Genomic DNA, 19,822 nt, shown 5'->3' on the forward strand with positions numbered 1-19,822 from the left:
TCTCCTCTCTTGCATTATTTCATCAATCAAATTTGGACCAGATAGTAAGAAATGGTTAATATCTTTCAATTTGAGGTGCTATCACTGTTGCCTATTGATGAGAAAGTATCAAAAATTTAAGTTAAAGTGGACATGTCGCGTCTCTCACGATTTGGATGTCGCGTCTCTCACAGTATTTAGGGGAGAATCATTTATCACTGAGACGAGATGATTTATTACGACTATATATTTTAGAAAGGTACACTACTAGTACACAAGTATTAGCAGTCATGGAAGTGTCGGAGGTTTAGTTGGGCACGAATAAAATTATCACTGATAGCAGTCCAAAAACCATGTCCAAAATTTGTCGTGTCTCTCACGCCCCTTTTTGTACGGTAGTCGTAATTTTTCTAAGAAATACAGAATTTAACTCAAACTGGTAGTAGAATGAGACCATCCTACAATTTACCAAATATGATAGGTATGATCCACTATTCATTTCCAAGTGGAATGATACAGGCCCTTTTGTCTCTCAAAATGTCGCGTCTCACACGTTTGAAAATGACCAAATGTACGAGGACAACATACGTTGCAAATGTAACACAGTCTTTGTTTAAACTTAATTATGAGGACATATTAACACAGGTAAAGTTTCTGTAAACTTATGAGGACATTACATGTACACATAGTGGCCCGAATTCACAAAGCAAGGTTTAGCTCAGACCAAGGTTTAAGTTTAAACCTCCTTTTGTTTCGCCAAACCTCCTTTTGTTATTTACAAACCAGGTTTATAAATAACAAAAGGAGGTTTGGCGAAACAAAAGGAGGTTTAAACTTAAACCTTGGTCTGAGCTAAACCTTGCTTTGTGAATTCGGGCCATCAGGTTTGCAGCAACACACGAGGACTTATTGCACAGTTATTTCACACTTATCAAGTTTGCGCAAACTTATGAGGACATGGTATTTGTGTAAATGTACGAAGAAAATGCCATGCAAAAGTAGCACAGTCCAGGGGTTTATAAAACATGCAATTAAACTTACGATAAATATTAATCGCAAGTCTATGGCAAATTATGTACCATATCGAGATACGATTTATTGCAAAATTAATCGTATCTCTCTATGTTACAGGCTGCAGATTTGCAAAGTCCCCATGAGTTGCTGCAAACTTGATTTGTGTTTCTTGCAACGTATATTCACTTTTCTAAGAAGTTAAGCAGGAGCCGCGGAACGTTTTGAAAGAGGGGGGGGGGGCTGCCACAATTGGGGCTGTGCATAATACCATTTTTACACACTCCCATAGGCTTGCACGTGTTAACTGAAAAAAGTGGGTAAAAAAAAGTAGGTAACACAGCTCAAGTTTGCATAAATCTATGAGGACAACATACGTTGCAAATGAAACACAGTCTTTGTTTGTATAAACCTATGAGGACATATTAACACAGATAAAGTTTGCGCACATTTATGAGGACATTGTATTGCAAGACAGCTCAAGTTTGCATAAATGTACGAGGACAACATGCGCTGCAAAAGTAACACAGTCTAGGTTTGTATAAACGTATGAGGACATATTAACTTAGATCAAGTTTGCACAATCCTCCATTTCTCTAGCATTGCTGAAACCAAAATTTGGCTTTCTACTTGATAAATTATAGGTTTCTTTCAAGGTCATGCACTGGTACGATCTTCCCCTAAAATGCCCTGGATATATTCAGTCCCATGTGGTCGCTACAATATTTCATATCCAGTACGAGCACGCGTATACATGTCAGTGTTGTAGTCAAGGCCCAAACTCTCAAGGCCAAGGCATGACCCCCTCAAGGCAAGGCCAAGGCCAAGGCCTGAAACCCCAAGACCAAGTTCAAGGCAAAGGCATTGAAAAAACAGGCCTTAAGGCCAAGCATCAAGGCACCACAACACTGATACATGTAGGTCATGTCATCCCCATGGTCATTCATGTAGAACACTGTTGCAAGGACTATATGGAGGAAACAGTGGTAGAAGGAAAGACTGGAAATCTTGTAGGATGCCAGAGAAGCTGAGAATAGAATATTTCACTCTCCTGAACCTGTATCTTCCAAACTCAACAACCACTCGATTTTATTATGGATGAGAGAGGGGAACTAAAAGATGATATAATTGTGTTCTTCTTGAATGACAATGGGGATGAAACTTTCCAAGTAGACCACCTATGCGTGCTCGTACTGGATAAGAAATATGGCAGCGACCACATGGGACATTGTTATTATTATAAAAATTATAAATATTCTAGTTTCAGCTTCTCTGGCATCCTACAATATCTCCAGTCTTTCCTCCTACCACTTTTTCCTCCATATAGTCCTTGCAACATTATTCTACATGAATGACCATGGGGATGAAGCTCTACAAGTGGACCACCTAATGTGGGCTGGTACTGGATATGAAATATGGCAGCAACAACATTGGACTGATGACATTCATGTTACTAGAGGAAGATTGTACTAGTTATGCCCGAAAATCTAGTTTGGGGGTAAATCGGTAGCCATTTTCTATTTTCAGAGCTACAAACCTAAAAGCTTTTACGTTTGATGGGGCGGTACCAAATTGAAAAGATGCCAGTGAATGATTCTAAATAGAATGTATTTCAATATTTCAATATTCACTGGCATTTCGTGCTTGTGACTCGGATATGCAAGGTGCTCTAAATTTTTGGCTGTAATTCACAAAGGCACACCGCTCAATCTTGAGAAATTCTTGCGTCTTGCTTTCTTAATGTTAATACCAGCTAATAATAAAGAGTTATGAGAAGACGGGTGGATGGATAATGGTATTGTTGTGTTCAGATAGTAATCAACATCTAAATATTTGATACCCCCTAATTAAATGCAAAAGACAAAAATTCCGCTTTTTGGTTGGCAGGTATGGAGTTTGGCCCGGCGTACATTTTTGTCAGACCCTAAGCCAAAATATTTTGTCATTTCATGCTGTTGCAAAAAGAAAATCAAGAATCATCCATTTATAGCCCACTCCTATTACTAGGTCTCTGCCAGAACATCGTTCAGGCGAGACAAAAACTGCATTAACAGACACTTTCATGATTTTGCTGATATTTTTAAAACATAATATAATAATATTTCATAATATGCTTTATGTAGTCTTCGACTACATGTATAAAGCATGCAAATGTTAGTCAGCATAAACTGAAGAAACAGGATTTTAAAATCACTCACCGATACTCGGTACTTTTATGCGAGAAGTGGAAAACATAATCCGCATTCTCATCATCCTGATCATCAGCAATGGACAATATTCCACGATATTCCAGGAGGAAATCTCCCTTTAAAAAGGGTTTATTTGTCACAAGTCCATGTCCTAAAAGTGGAGAAGGAAAATATTTTGTTAAAGTTAAAAAAAAAGGAAAACAAAAAAAACCTTATGGCAGAGTACCATGTAATCATGGTCATACAAAGCAAAGGTGTGTGTGTGTGTGGGGGGGGGGGGGTTACCTCCAGAAAATGCTTAAAATTGACGTTTCTTTTTATTACTGAATGTCCGCACAATCGACCACAAGTGTGGACCAAATCTTTCAATATCACATTAACAAATGCAGAAACATGCTGCTAATTTAAGGATTTTTTACAATCTTAGTGATTATATTCATTTTGAAAATTCTGTGTTTAATGATCGATAAATGATCACAATGATCAGACTTTGTGTAGATTTTTTTCTTCTCTCTTTCTGCTTGTACAATGCTGCTATCTGTGAACCATATTTTTCAGAGCCTTGAATCAAAAGGTATTGAACCAAAATACAAAAAGTCTTCCTAAAGGTTTAACTAGCCTTGATCTCATGACTTGCACATCAAAGGACTAGTTCAATACAGCCACTACTAAACTGCATAATCTATGTGTACAGTACCTATGTCATCGTTGATAATTTTTTTTTTAAATCCCTCCTGATCTTCTCCAAGGCCGCACCACCTCTCCGCTATATGGTAGGGTGAGATGCGGCGGTTACGTCTCTGACTCTGTCAAAAGAGGATCATGAAATGCTCTACATGAACATCTAGTTATACAGTGTATGTCAACTGTAAAGTAACATATCATATGTCACTCCCCCCCCCCTTTTTTTTCCTCTTTAACTTAGAATTAATAAAGAACTCCAGGCCCAAATAACTGGATTCATAAAAAGGAAAAAAAAATATTCCCTACAAAATGTTACAAAAATCATGAAAAGATGGAAGTTATGATTCGGAAAACACTTCTTGACCAGTCAATATGAATATTCATTTGAGTGAAGTGATGATGTCATCAGGTCACACAAATCATAAAGATGAAATCAAGAAAAATAAAATTTTTGGCAAATGTAGTTGAAAATATAACCCTGAAATATGTCATAGTAGACATAATTTCCCATTTTGGGAGATCTATAGAGAGAAAACAGATTTACTTTATTTTGCATGAAAATGAGATTTTTCTCATTTGAGTGAGATTTTTCTCATTTTCTGTAATCGAATCGTGTAGGAAATTGTGATGGTATAACATCATCTCTTCACTAAAATGAATATTCATACAGTGCCAGTCACAATTTTTCTTCTACCTGTTAATCCATGGAGGGACAGAGCCTTTAGGAAATAAAAAAATAATCTTCAATCAATATTTAAATTGGCAACATGTATTTTTTTCCCCTCTATTAAATGATAAAAAATAAATGAATTTAGATATAATAGCATCAAAAAGAGATTTTTTTGTGAAAAAAATTGGAACAAAAACGGCCAATGCTAACGCAGAAGTAGTGATTTATAAATTTTCTTTGCGAATTACCAATTTAAGGATCGCAGTGATTTGCTACATTCAAACTGCCCTTACTCAGGAACGCAAAATCACATTGCACTGGAAAGAGGCTCAAAATACTCAGTGTATTTTTCTCTAATTATGTTGCTAAACGCTCAGCTTTCTGGAATGTGGAGATACTGCCAACAAGGTGACACTGCATGTACCTCTATGGGTTAAACCTGCAAAAGGCTTTATCACAACAGAATCACAGTAGGATCACTAAACCATATCTATTGAATTCAGCCCTTGCAGGTTAGGTATATAGAAGAATAATTGTGACTTATTGTTTTCTAAAAATATGGGAAACTAAAAAAAAATCATAAGTACCTTATTTCTTATCACATTTTCATTACTTTTTTACCCTGGAATATTTTTCTGGAACATTTTTATAAAATTCAGTTATTTTTTGGTCTGGAGTTCATTTTTAAAGAGTTCTTTCAAATGTCTGATTTATTCCAGCTGCCGGGGAGGGGGGGGGGGGTGGTTAAATTTTATGTACTGGGGCTATTTTTCCCCTGTTCACTGCAAATTAAATTCTTAAAACTATGCCCATCCATGTGTAAAAAGCTGTCACAAAATATAGATTTGGTCTAAATATTTGCATTAAAGTAAAAACACTTGATACACATGCATTGATTTTCCAAATAATTGAGCTAACAAAAATACCTAATTTTTGAAAAGGGTTTCCCCCTTTGATGGACTAATACAAAGCTTAAATTTGTTTGTAATTTAACAAAAAGCATCCATGGAACAAGATAGACTGGGTTTTTCAAAGAAACCAGATGACGTCTCAAAATACTCAAAGCGGTGAAGATCCAGTGAGGATATTAACAGCTTGTTACCAATCTTCCATAAATTGCATGTATCATTTAAACCCCAAGTATAGTTTATTTATTTATTTATGTATTTGTTTTATTTTAGTAGGGTTGCCTAATCAGTGATCAAGGCACTGTTTTTCACTGGGGCCCTACAACAAAAAATACACATACATGAAAAATACAAAGGTAAAGTATACATACATAAAATAGTAACATTAGGCTGCAAAATTAAATTAAACTAATGATCAGCATTTTGGGAATTAACTTTAACAGAATACCAAAAATGTTTAACAAATTGTGAGATGGTTTGTGAATTCTTAACAAAATTGGGTAAACTGTTCCACATAACAGAACTAGAATGAACATAACTTGATCTTCCAATTTCAGTTTTTACCGGTAAGAGTTTAACAGAATTATTTCTTGAAGAACGTGTATTATGAGAATGAATATTAGATAACTTAGAGAACAAATTACATATATATTGTGGAGCTAGGTCATTAACAGCCTGAAAAACCATCTTACATTGGTGAAATTTCCATTGGTCGAAAATGGAGACCCACTTTAGTCTATTCAAAACTTGTGAGGTTGGGGTGCACGTTGGTACACCCAAAACCAAACGACACATTATTTTATGTTGTTTTATAAGTATACTTTTTACATTTAATGGCAATATCAAAGCATATGCTAACAATTTCAAACCGACGAACGTTAAGTATTTTTTTTGATCTACCTAGTAAAGCTATCCTTTTGTACAGTTTTGGTTGCAAAGAAACTTGTTTATCAAATTTTGACTCAAAGGCCAGTTAAAATTTAAGATAGCATGATGAAAGATATTGCGTTAAAAAACCTTGTGGAACAATCTCCCATCCAAAGTCATAAATTGCTGCAATGTCAATTCCTTCAAGTCTGATCTTGAAAAAAGGCATGATCTACTAAATTTAAATATGCTACATGACCCAGATGAGGCTTTCTCTCATGTACAGCAGTGACACTCCTGCGCATGCACCATCAATCACTAGTGTGCTCAAAGAATAAATTAGAGGAACACATTTAAGAAGTTACAAAGGGGCAAATATTGTTTAACATGTACTTTATGCCCAACAAAGGCCAAAATCAATGAAGGACTTTTAAAAATTATTTTTCCGGGGAGAGGGGGGGGGGGGGGGGTGTACAGACGCTTAACAAAAATAAAGTGTGAATTTGTACTTTTCATCTCTCAAAATACCCAAAAAAATATTAAGTTAAAAATGGAAGTAGACTTATCCCCACAAATATCTGCTACCAGACAAACAGACAAAAGATGACAAACCCCATAGTATAATAGGACCCTTATAGTGTATGATAAAAATGAAGACCAAAGGAATGAGTTATTTGCACTGGGGATTTCAGTGATCTGTTCAAAATAAATACAATGAAATAGCATATGGAATCACTCACCATATTATTTTGGAATATGAGTACATGCAGGGAGAAAATCCCGATACCATATGCGTGGTGATGATAAGAAATAGATGAACAATGATACAACAGCAACAAGAATACCAGAAGTTACAAGCAAAATATCACAAAAAATACAATCAATACCACAATCAACATGGAGAGGATGAACAAAATATACAACTGAACATCAACTCGAAGAGATGGAGAACACAGGGAGGTGCGAGATGGTGAAGACATATGAAACATAGAACAGGTATGAGAAGAGGGTGGGGAAGGAGGAGAATGAAGGGGAATATTAAATGATAAAGAATCTGATGTAGATGGAGATGATGCAGATAACGAAGAAGTAGAAAAAGAAGCCAAGGATTCTGAAGGAGAAGATGGTGGAGATGGAGGAAAAACAACAAGGGAAAGATTAAATGACAAGGAATCTGATGTAGATGGAGGTGATAGAGATAAAGATGAAGAAAAAGAGGATTCTGGAGTGGGTGGAGGTGCTGGAATATTTGACCAGGAGTCCAGATGGGAAGTCTATTGGGAGAAAAGCAGATAGAAGCCACAATCAAAATGAAAAAGCCATAGATCTGATTGGATATACAGCCCTCAAAAAAGTTTGTGGAATGATTACTGATCTATGAATGGTAAAACTTGTATTATTGGAATGCTTCATTATTGTTCGTTACAATGGTGTGCAATCTGTTCTCATTATGTAATCATGGACTGCACAGTAGACCTTAATATATATCTAGCAAAATCCATTGTTTTCTATTAAAAAAGTCTGGTCTTTTCTCCTTTTGGTTATTGTTGTTGTTTCCTTGTATTCATGCCATGATTACTTCATTAATGTTTTAAATGAATGATTTGTGATGTTGACGGGACATGTTCCCATTATGTGCATACATGTATGAGTTATCTGAAACATAAAGAATGACATATTACTGCATTATTTAGGGTTTGAAGTGGAAAGTTTTTTAAAAGTAAATTTAAAACTATACCAATATCTCAAACTTGTCCAAAACATAAGACCGTTTTAATGACGGAGTTCAACATTTTTCCGCACACATTCAGTCCATTTTGCAAATAAATATACACAGTGTGTGGACTTTCCTGCATCAGCATCAACATCATTCAAACTCAGTCCATCCTATGCAATTGCCAACAAAGTCCCTCAAACCAAGAAAAAAATTGAAACTTTTGTCAGAAAACAATATTTAGCATTTTAATTTTTACATTCCCTATATTATATATATCTAGGGGTTCTGCATAATCCGTGATTCCACAATCAGAACAGATGGCATATCATTATCAAAAGGAAATGAATCTTTCCATATATACCACTAAACAGTTTCCGTAACAAAAAAGATATCCCCTCAAAGTCGAGTTACGGAACTTTTTGGAAGGGTTCAAAATGAACCCTCTCTATGTAAACAAAATCTGATGAAAAATATATTAACAATACGTGTGTAGAACTTAATTAGCAATAGCAGATGATATCATGCAGCAAAATTAATGCCTAAATAATTGTTCTTTAATTCATACTTTTAGGTGTACAATTTCTTTACCCGGAATGGCTGAAATACTTCTATAGAAAAGTATTTGTTCTTTTTTTTGTTCTTGTTTTTGTTGTTTTGTTGTCTTTATTTTGTATATTATGTCACTGGGTGTCATTGGGTGTCCGGACGGGTTGGGTATCCGGACAAAACGGCAATTTCAAGAAATTTGGAAGCAAGATTTCATAATTTGTTTGAATGTAATGTAAGACAATATTATAAATCACAAATGCTCATGATTATTTTTGTTATTTGATCCATAGTTTTTGTGAAATTCAAAGGCAGAAGGAGGCGATTTTATTTGTGTTAAGTCTCCGGACACCGCACCCCCATCTTTATACATGTACATAAAAAATACTCTAGTTTTCATTATCAATATAATTTGATTTGATTTCAATGGGGGGGGGGGGGAACACACCCCAGCCCTCCCCCAAATGTTCCGCCGCCACTGTTTAATACATTTCTCATGCAAATATTCATAAAAATCTTTGAATTTTTGCATGGCTCAACATTTCCCATGCATGGTCAGTACACCTCAAGGCTCCACACTTTGTTAATGCATACATGCATACACATTGCAAACTATAAGTTCAGTGCACTAGTACATCTCCACACCAGAGTCCCCAGAAAAAGATGTGTGAATCAGAAATAGACTAGGTCTAACTTTACTCACCTTGGCACCAAATAACATCTGGCCTCGAGCCTTCCCAAACACTGAATTCAATGAACTGGTTTAATTTCTCCAAATCAACCAGACGATCAACAAATATAAAAAAGACCTGTCCCAATCTTCTAGTTCTGATTAAATGATTGAACTGAAAACTAAAGATTAAAATAAAATTATAATTAAATAAACTGGCCGTAATTATCACCCCTTTTGGTCCATAAAGTGATACCGGCATCGTTCCAATAAGGGCCAAATCGTGAAATAAGCCACCGTTCTAGTCCCGCGCGCACGATCGGTCATCGACGACACGGTCGAGTCTCGCGCTTCTAATACAACGCGCCAGCTAGCTGCGCTGCATTTTTGCAAGCTCGCGCGCGCTAGCTCACAACGATCGATCCCGAGGATCTGTGTGTCCGCAGGGGGCGCTCTTAACATTTCAAGACACACACGACGATATACCAACGGGAGTGTTAAGTGTGTCGATTCTTTTCTTTTCGAACATCCGAGGACAGGCCTTATTTAAGGTCAGATGCACCCTCGGACGTAGAATATCCTTTTGCACGTATATTACTCCCGAGGACAGCATGTTACGTCCTCGGAAGTAAATTTCGTCCTCGGACAAAAGGTGTGTTTTCTTGCAGTTGGTCTCGGACGATCGATAATGCGCACGCACATATACACACACACAAATGTTCTTTGATATTAGATATTTGATAAGTGTGGCATGATTAATTTTGTTAGGGATGTTATTTGGATCTGCAAAGACCGAATTAATACCCAAATCCCAATTGTTTTATTCAAACATCACATAAGCATTACTGGCGCAAGTCGATTTTTGCACTCTCTTAAACAAGGTCTCCTGTTCATCCAAGCGTGAACACATACCCCCTCACAAATTAAACCAAATGATTTGGGATAAAACACTCTTTCATAAGATATATAACAATTTAATGTTTATAGATGATTTTTAAAAAATTAAAAATTAGCAATTTTCGAGGTGTGAACTTTTTGTTGCCTCACACTGTATAAACGAGTAAATGCTGGTCACAAAAATGCTAATGACTAGTCACTAGAAGAGCTAATGATCGGTAACGCGTGAAGCAAAGATAAATGCCCGGTCATATGTCATGTACATGTACGTCCGTTCTCAATCAATCATTTTATAATAATTATCGTCACTATTTAATAGTGAGAAATAAATAAATAATACAAATACTGCAATAGCATCAGTGTGGGCACGTGGTGGGTTGCCACTTTAAATTTCGGGAATTTTTAAGACTTCATTTCGGTTCAAGTTGCAATTGTTCTGATGTTGTTCGTTGGCTCAGCCTCATAGAAATTCTGCGAAAAAAGGGAGACCTGCATGGAAAACAGCAATCAAGTATAAGTTGTTTTCTGAAACGCGAGCTCAAGATGTACATCATAATCGGGTTAAAACAACACAAAACGTAAAACGGAATCCGAGCCCAGCGATAAAATGCAACGAAGGATGGTGAATGAATCAAACTAGATTTAAACTCAAACAAGATGTTGACAATGGTTCCTGGCAACTGGGCAACAAAAAACATGGCCGAGAGAACGGTTACCACCACAGCGATCTTGACACGAGATCGGATTCGGGGGCTCCGTCGCCTGTTCTGACGACCACTGCCGTTCAAAGAGCGGTTTAATTCAGAATTCCTTACGACAGGATCTCGGATACTTTTTAAAAGTGTACATGCTATGATAATGTGGACCGTTACAATCATGATAAAAGGTATTATAAACGTCGTCACGGCGCGAAAGACCTTGTATATTTTGGCTGTATCCGTATGGTGAGCGATCCATTTACAACCATTTATTTTGTACTCGGCCAAAACTATTACGGGAGCTGCCACGATGAAGGAGCAGATCCATATTGCAGCGATAATCAATCCATTTGAGTGTATTGAACATCTTCGAAAAGCACCCGAGCAGCAAGTTTCTCCGCAACGGTTGAATGGATCGGCGATTTTCTGGTAGCGCTCAATGGACAGCGCCACCAACGAGTACACCACGACGCATGCGCTCATGATCAATGAGGCGGTCGTGAATTTGCACATGAAATCGCCCCTCACATTCGTGTTACCCTGCATTAATTCGTACTCGATTACAAAAGGGACATTGATAAGCAGACACACGAGATCCCCGACCATGAGATTGACGAATAGAATATTTTGCGTCTTCCGAAGAAAGCTGTTCTTCAGGACGATGAAAATAAGCGATCCATTGGCTAAAATGCCGAAAATCATGACACAGGAGAGTATTGTGATCCGTGGCCAGTTTATAGCAGCAGGGATGAAGGGCCGAGTCATTTCGGTTGTATTCATGTTGACTTCGGTGTAATTAGTACAATCCCCATACTCCATATCTGAACAATTCGCCATAGAAGGTGTGGCTGTCATAGTGCATCAGATATCCTAAAGAGATAGATGTACACTGTTAAAAGTCACCGAGGTGTCATGCCACTATTCTCAAGTTTGTAGGACGAATCTGAATCGAATGTGTCCGATATTCCACGCTACTGGATCGAGTGGGCTCTGGAAGGCACAACCAAGGTTCGGTATATCTGCACAAAAAGAAAGATAAAATTATAATAATAATAATAATAATATTAATATTTAATGTTGATATAGCGCTTAATACAAATGTCTCTCTCTCTCTATATATAAATATATACTATTACCCCGGTTATTGGATTCAGTGCTTGCCCGCACACAATGTGTGCACAATCTCCACCCCCTGGGGAGCATTCCAGCCAGGTGTTACATGACGCTCAAAAACTGTTTGACCAACAATGACGGTCATATCCTACCGGGTATATATATGAATGTGTGACAACAATTTGAAAGAGCGTTGGTACGCAACCATGTCTACATGTATTATGACTACGCTTCCACGACGCAGCTTCTGGGACAATAGCTCCGGCGGGGGTCTATTTCCTACAGTATCCGAAGTCCACCGTCAACGGTGGACTAAGCGCTAAAACGCTTAACCTTTCTCTAAACTTTTCACAAAATGTATACATTATAAAATATGTCCTGGAAGCATGTTTATAATGTAGATATTAAATTGGCATCCATCTGCATACATATCGTGTGCATCAGATAAGGTAAGGGTTAAGGTTAGGTTAAGGGTTGTTGCTATTTTTAGAAACATCAACGACTGGTTAAAATAATGCCTACCATCATAAACTCTATCAAAACATTGCCCTTATCCCAACACTTTTGGCGCAATAAAGTCCGAGCAGATGCCGTCGAAAAGGTTAAACCATGGACCTACTAAAACGAATCTTATATTCACCGGTACCCGGTACTGACTGACAAGGTGAGCTGACACCCAGTGCTCTGCGGTCCTTCAGTTTCACCATTTTTTTTTTTTTTTTTTTTTTTTGGGGGGGGGGGGGGGGGGGGGGGGGTAAGAGCACATTAAAAAAAAAAATTGTCCCGAAAATTTGAAAATTTGGCCGACCGATATTTGAGGTCACCGTTTGGCCTATTTTAAAACAAAATTTGAGGGGGGGGGTCCTCCAAAACACAAATATTAAAATTTGGGGGGGGGGTTGACCCCCAACCCCCCCCCCCCTGCGTACGCGCCTGACTACTAGTACTTCCTCCACAACTACTACTACTATTACTACTACTACTACTACTACTACTATACTATTACTACATGTACTACTACTATAATTATGTAGGGGAGAAAGCACCAGTGTCTTGCTTTCGTAGAATTCTAATATCACAAAATGTAAATACATTGTAAAATAACTTTGTTGCACCTCTGAACCGAGGTTCTTGCCTTTTGTAAACATTATGTTATATAATTCTTTATCTTTTTATTTAGTGTAAAATACCAAAGCTTTGTATTTCATCACAGAACATATTTTACCCTAGATGTAGAATAGCTAGTAGCTTAAGTATGTATTCAATACATAGTTATTCATATTTATTCATTACATTCTCATTCATTGATGTGATACTTGTTTGTGTCAGTGGTACCAGACACGATTAGCATTTAATGCTACTTTATATAGTCCTATTTATCCTTTCAATGTTAACCATTCACTTTTGATTGTTATATTGATGTACTTTTTGTTTTGACAATTAACTTCAAACTTCACTTCACTTCACTTCACTACTACTTCTTCTACTAATAATGATAATAACAATAGAAGTAGTAGTAGTAGTAGTATAGTAGTAGTAGTAGTAGTATAGTAGTAGTAGTAGTAGTAGTAATAATGATGATAGTAATAGTGATAATATTAATAATAATAATAATAATAGTATGTAATGCTTTTTATAGCTCATATTACATTGATGTCTTTTGCGCTGTATTCACGATAAGGAAACATAATTAATATACTGCGAAATAATCAGGAAACCAGTAAAGGAAAACATAAAGGCATAGTAGAAAAACACGATGAACTGTGTGTATGAAAGATTAAAGTCGACCTAGATATACATTCATTTCCTTTGCAACCAAAGAGAACATCCCACGGATTTCATATCCCTCTAATATTAACCTGTTGAGTACACCATTCTCTCATTCTTTCACAGACCACTGGTTTCCCGTACGCAATGGGGTTGAAAGAAAATTAGTAAGATATTATGTTAAACCTATCATACCAGTGGCGTAGACAGGTTCGTACACCTGGGGGGGATGACTCAGGGGCGGATCTAGCTTTTTGCTAAGGAGGGGGGTTGACCAAAATAATGACGATGCGGAGCATCGTCCACGAGCCGCGAAGCGGCGAGCCGATTTTTTTGGGGTGTTTATTTGAACCCCGTAAGTGATGTTTTCCTGGCATCTATTAACACAATGGAGACCATAAAAAGCAGTGCATGATAACGTCTTTTTAAATCAAGTAACAGTTTAATACACAGTTATATCCAGAGTTATCATGTGTTTGGTTAAGTTACCAGATGAGTTGAATATCTTCTCACAATATTTGCACTTGAAAGGGTTTCTCTCCAGCGTGCGTTCTTTTTTCTTTCTTTTTTCTTTTTTTTTTCTTCTTTTTTTTTCCCTTTTTTGTTTGTTTGTTTTTTGGGCCACCCAAGGGGGGGGGGGGTTAAAACCCCTAACCCCCCCCCCCGTAGATTCGCGCCTGTTTAATCTTGTGGTTATCTTGTGGTTTCCAAACCACAAGATAACCACAAAATACTTGTAAGATTTTCTTTTTTTTACCGTCTGAATTGGCTTTCACCGTGTGAATGCGGCTAATAACAATAAACACAATTACAACAATGATGAGGATTATTATTATCATCATCATAATTATTATTATTATTAATATTATATTTGTTATCATTATTATTATTACTATTATTATCATCATTATGACTTATCAAGTAAGCAAATATCATTCCCCAAAATCTGGGGGGGATGATTGTACATGCCATCCCCCCCACCTTGTGAGGTGGGGGGGATGCATCCCCCTCATCCCCCCCCGTTGTCTACGCCCCTGTATCATACTATAGCGAAATTATATATGAATGAGTAATTGTTATATCTACCTGAAATGGTCTCCTTTGCAAGTTTCAGTGATATATCCAGGATCCTTGCGTGTATACTCTAAGAAAATGTTTCCCGACAAAACAGATGTCTCGCAACTCTACCAATTTCTCTACCAAAACTAGCCGACGAAGGCATTTATGCGCATTACACGTACTCAAACTGAATTAGGAGTTATTGCCAAATTCCTAACTTCATTCGCAGACATCATTGTTATCCACTATCCACTCTGCTATGACATTCATATTTATGTATCACAATACGCCATAACAGAGAATTAGAATTATAAGTGCTATAACTGTGGAGTTGGTATTCTAGAATAAGAGGAGGTGCAGACAGCGCACGGCATATGTAATTATTATCTGCATCTCTATGAACGCGCACATTTTGGCGAGTTCGCAAAGATACTCTTGACGGTAGCGCAGAATGCATACGAAATAGGTGAAGAGAGCAGGCACTAATGCATGGTCGGAAAGGGGGGTAGGGTGGAGGGGGGGGGGGGGGGGGGGGGGTAGCAACGTGAGGTGAACAAAACGGTTGATGGGGTTAAGTGACATGAGTGTGTAACGTATAACCAAGTCGGGTGAATACTAGAATCTCCATTTCAGCCTCCGTGGGGATTCTAAGGGGTGTAAAACGCCAAAAAAAAATGATGCTTCTGAGAAATACCGCTTGCAACACTTTGATGTAAAAAAATTATTTAACAAAAAAGGAAAGGAGAATTAAAAAAAAAATCAAAGTTCAATCTGCACGTCTTTGAAACATGAAAGTTACCAGGATCAGAGGGCACACCGCTCGGCAGATCTTGGCTTTTAATATATTTTTTTTTGGGGGGGGGGGGGGGGGGGGGGTTGAATATCCCGTGGCTCGGACGAAAACCAGCAGCTGGGCCTTTATCATTTGTAAGGTGAAAGACACGTGCACGTTGAGCTTGTAATGCGAATTCAAACTTGTTTTCAATATAAATTTGTGCAGTTGCAGATGCCGTCATTGCCTTGCTCTGATGCCATCATTGTGCAATATCAATGGGAACCACATTTTCGTCGGCCTAAGGCACAATATTTGTGGAGAAATAGAATGATCACAGAATTTCGCACAATACAAAAGCCAAGCCTAATTGTAAGACTTCCTGTCATTCTCTTTTGAGCAATTTTGCCCCTGCACGTTGAATCAGGCGCGTACACAGGGGGGGGGGGGGGGGTGGGGGGGTTAAAACCCCCTTTTGGTATTTTTTGTGTGTAAACCCCCCTAAATTTCCCTAAAACCCCCCCTTTTGGATTTATTATTTTTTTTTTTTTAATTAAAAAAAATTAAAAAAATAAAAATAAAAATAAAAATATTCCCATGGCTGACCTCAAAAAGATGACCTTACCCCCCCCCCCCCAACGGAGCAAAATGTCAAATTTTCAAATTTCGATACCAAGAAAAAAAAAAAAAAAGTGTCCTCTTAAAGGAGATACAATTTCGAGGGCACGATCAATTTATGAAAATAAGCAGTATCATATTTTTGCTTGCTTTGGTCGTAAAAAACACCACCTTGACCCCATTGATAATTGTTGTTAGGAAATCTGTTGGCTTGCAACCAACAAATAAAGATCGCGTGCTCGATCTTGTAATTGAAAACAAGTCTCATAAAATCTTACAGGTATTACAAAGTTTTGGGAAATTTTGAAAATTGGTTTGATAGTGATTCTTTACAATTTTGATATATTTGGATGCCTCTGTGGATTTATTATAAGCACTAGAAAATTTATCCCCTAAAACACTTCTGCTTTCAAGAAAAATTGAATATAAAAATTTACCGGTGCTCCCGGTAAATTTGGTAAATTTGAAATAGCGCCTACGGCCGTATAATGGTAGCTGCGACCATGAAAATCTCACAATATGTAGTTGTGATATATAATTTCCAAACGGGAGGAGTTAATCGGTCGATTTAGACAAGAAACGTTGTTTCATAACTTAATTAATATCTTGACCTTGAGAGGGAGCTATATAACATGAAGAGTTTATTATTTAAAATTTCATAACTTTAGACTCGATTTTAACCGCGACAACGATTACTTAATATTGTAGGATCGCATATGCTTCCAATATGTTCATTTGAACCAAATTCATAACCCATACCAAAACTTTGTATTACCTTTAAAATCGGCGGAATTTGAACCTGCCGTCTACTGCTTGTCGGGTAGCTACACTGGTAATAAAGTATAAGTATATAATATTCCCATATCCATGTTTCTCATTATCGGGATATGCTACTTATATTTCATAATTCCCTTTCTCTTTTAGCCTAATTTGCCTTGTATCTTCCCCAAAATAAAATGATGTTGACACGAAAGACACCATATAGTTGATTATTTTGATATTTTCTTTATCGTTGTATTAATTACCTTTTCATTACCCTTTCAGAGAGATAGTTTAATAGCAATGTGAAAACCATATTTTCTCAGTTATCAATGGGGTCTCTTTTACGAAAGATAAGTTTATAACAAATTCTTGTTTAAAAAAAAGTGGACACCTTTTTTTTCTGAGTGTTTATGCAATACCGTGAGCCCTCGTCGCCTCACCGCTAAAAGGAAATTGCAGCCATTAACAGGGTATGGCGTTAGTGCCTAGATGGCAGCGAACTGACGCTCTGTAGTTTTGCCCCTCCTGAGGCAAAAATCTGGATACGCCGCTGACTGCCGTTAAATATTACATCATGCCCCCCCCCCACTCCCCAAATGTTTCTACTTACAGGGATAGGTCATTATTCAGGATCTTTTTTCTTTTCTTTTTTAAGATATGCAACCAACCCCTCCCCCTCCCTCAATGAGGAAAGCGTCTAGCATGTATTCGTTTCTGTTAGCAGTGCAGTTATCTATTACATCTATGTAGGATCTTTCGTAGGCCTGAGACATTTTTTTTCTTCACCGGAACTGGGATTAATCGGTCACGCATATGGTATCCCTGACATTGTGGCTGGGATTGTGATTCGTCACACTATTTTTGACCTGAGTTGGATCTGAAAACGATACCAGGTCAGCCCAATAATGTGCTCTCCCCCCCCCCCCCTCCCCGCCTATTCAGCGGCTGGCTGAGTCGTTGCGATGTTTTGGGAACCAAAAATATATATATATATATATATGTCCTCTTACCCCCCCCCCCCCCCCCCCCGCTGCGGCCGGCCCGATTATGCCGATTTGTGCCCCCCCCCCCCCCCGGTAAGAAATTCCTGGATCCGCCACTGGATGGGAAGGATTATGATGGTTGCAACAGATCGAAATGATGATTTACTGTCACATTTCAGGTAAGTACACGCTTGACCGGTCCTTTGAAGAAGTGTACGGTGAACAGCTTAGATCATTGAAGAATTCCAAACATCCGGGACCATTACGGCTTATAACCGTGCGAGCAGACTTATGAGCCAATTAATATACAGTGCGGATGGCCTAGTATATCCAGGCGTGTACGCAGGGGGGGGGGGGGGGGGTGTATGTTTTGGGGGACCCCCCCCCCTTTTGTTGAGTTTTGATTATAGGCCTATGTTCTCTTATTACCCCCCCCCCCCCCCCCCCCCCGCTTATTCAGCGGCTGGCTGAGTCGTTGCGAATTTTTTGGCCCGATTTCAAAATGATAACCTCCCCCCCTTGAAAAAAATCCTGCGTACGCCACTAAGTATATCAATACCTGCTTTAATATATTGTAGGATAAATGCGAATAGCAGTGTTTCGTTGAAAAAATAGAAGAATAAACATATTTTCTCCCTCAGTAAAATAATATGAATAACCGATGTTTTGAGTTTTATGTTTCTCTTCACATTCTGTGATTTTGTAAACGCTATGATAAGGTATTTTTCTTTTGTAGCGCTCCTAAATAATCGAATTACTTGTTTATATAAAAAGGAAATGGGAAGAGATTGATAATCACGATAAAGACCGTGCTAGTACAACAGAAATATTACTTGCCAGGTCCAAGATAATTCCCTCTATCTAATATGCCAAGAATACAGAGAAATTGGAGGCCTAATGTTTGAGCCTTATGCTCGTTATAATGTACACACTAAGAAACTTCGTGCACTTATTTCTTTCTAATATAGGACATTATCAAGTTTTGCACTGAGATTTTGCCGATCACAAGTCTTTCTTCCTTCGAAGTGAATATAATTTTTGTTCAAAGTAGGGGCCTAAAAATTTATTGTCGGACAACATAAATAAATGTGACCTACTCACACACTTGGAAACACCAATAACACCAATAACATGCCAATGACCGGTTAGAGCACTAGACACATGGTCATTGAATCTCAACAATCCAAGGTCAGTCAAGTAAGACTGTAGAAATTCAACATGGAACATGGTGATTTAAAGCCTGTCTGTACTAGTTTGGTCAGGAGGGATTAGACCTCCATGCGTGGTCACTGACAGGTGGTTATCTCATCAGATCAGCTCTTAATTAACATAAGAAAAAGGGGATCATGGGGGACCGACAAGTACCGCTTAGGCATTTTTTGCTATATAGAGGGCGCAAGTAGCTACAAGTAGTGCAGTCCCGCTTTAAGAAGTGTGTTGGAAGGGGTCGAATCATACCCTTTACTCTCACGTTGCATTTCCCTCTCTTTTCTTCATTTAGCACTGTACATCTCACGGCTCGATCGGTGCTGTTTTGTTTTTCTTTCTCTCTTTCTTTTTTCTCTTTTTCTCTTTTTCTCTTTCTCTCTTTCTGTTTTTCTCTTTCTCTCTTTCTTTTTGTTTGTTTGTTTCAATTGTATTGAGGGTCACTTACCCTCAATACCTATGCCACTAGTTCCGAGCTTTAAAGGTACTATGTCCCATTTGCAGGCCAAACAAATTTAAAGGTTAAAATTAACGGCATTTGAAAGATAATACCAATTTAGAACTTCCCTCAAAACAAAAGGGCTTGAATTTCTTTTTGTGGGTAAATAACGACCGTTAACCGTCGAATCTAATTAAGGGATTGCAGTCGTTTAATGAAATAGTTTTATTTTTAGACCCATGTACCGAAGGATCGTACGTTTTGTTC

At 37.8% G+C, this 19,822-nt stretch overlaps 1 protein-coding gene across 1 annotated transcript; it reads right to left on the reverse strand.

Moving 5' to 3' along the window:
- Positions 1-7,466: 7,466 nt before the first annotated feature.
- Positions 7,467-14,936, reverse strand: LOC105438659 (melanin-concentrating hormone receptor 1-like). The gene is made up of 3 exons (XM_030981265.1): positions 14,803-14,936; positions 10,641-11,855; positions 7,467-7,582 (listed from the first exon to the last, which is right to left on the reverse strand). Exons 2-3 carry the CDS (start codon positions 11,689-11,691, stop codon positions 7,467-7,469), a joined length of 1,167 nt encoding a protein of 388 aa, XP_030837125.1. The 5' UTR covers positions 11,692-11,855; positions 14,803-14,936.
- Between the last annotated feature and the right edge of the window lie 4,886 nt (positions 14,937-19,822).

The sequence above is a fragment of the Strongylocentrotus purpuratus genome, unplaced genomic scaffold (genome assembly GCF_000002235.5).
Source record: "Strongylocentrotus purpuratus isolate Spur 01 unplaced genomic scaffold, Spur_5.0 spur5_scaffold_11, whole genome shotgun sequence".
NCBI classification, from domain to species: Eukaryota; Metazoa; Echinodermata; class Echinoidea; order Camarodonta; family Strongylocentrotidae; genus Strongylocentrotus; species Strongylocentrotus purpuratus.

Bases quoted from the DNA above. Each gene is read 5' to 3' on its own strand.
- LOC105438659 (XM_030981265.1), bottom strand. From the start codon at position 11,691: ATGACAGCCACACCTTCTATGGCGAATTGTTCAGATATGGAGTATGGG. The intron at 7,583-10,640 runs GTTTTCCATGCA...TTCTCCCAATAG, and splicing joins ACAACTTATACTTGATTGCT to ACTTCCCATCTGGACTCCTG.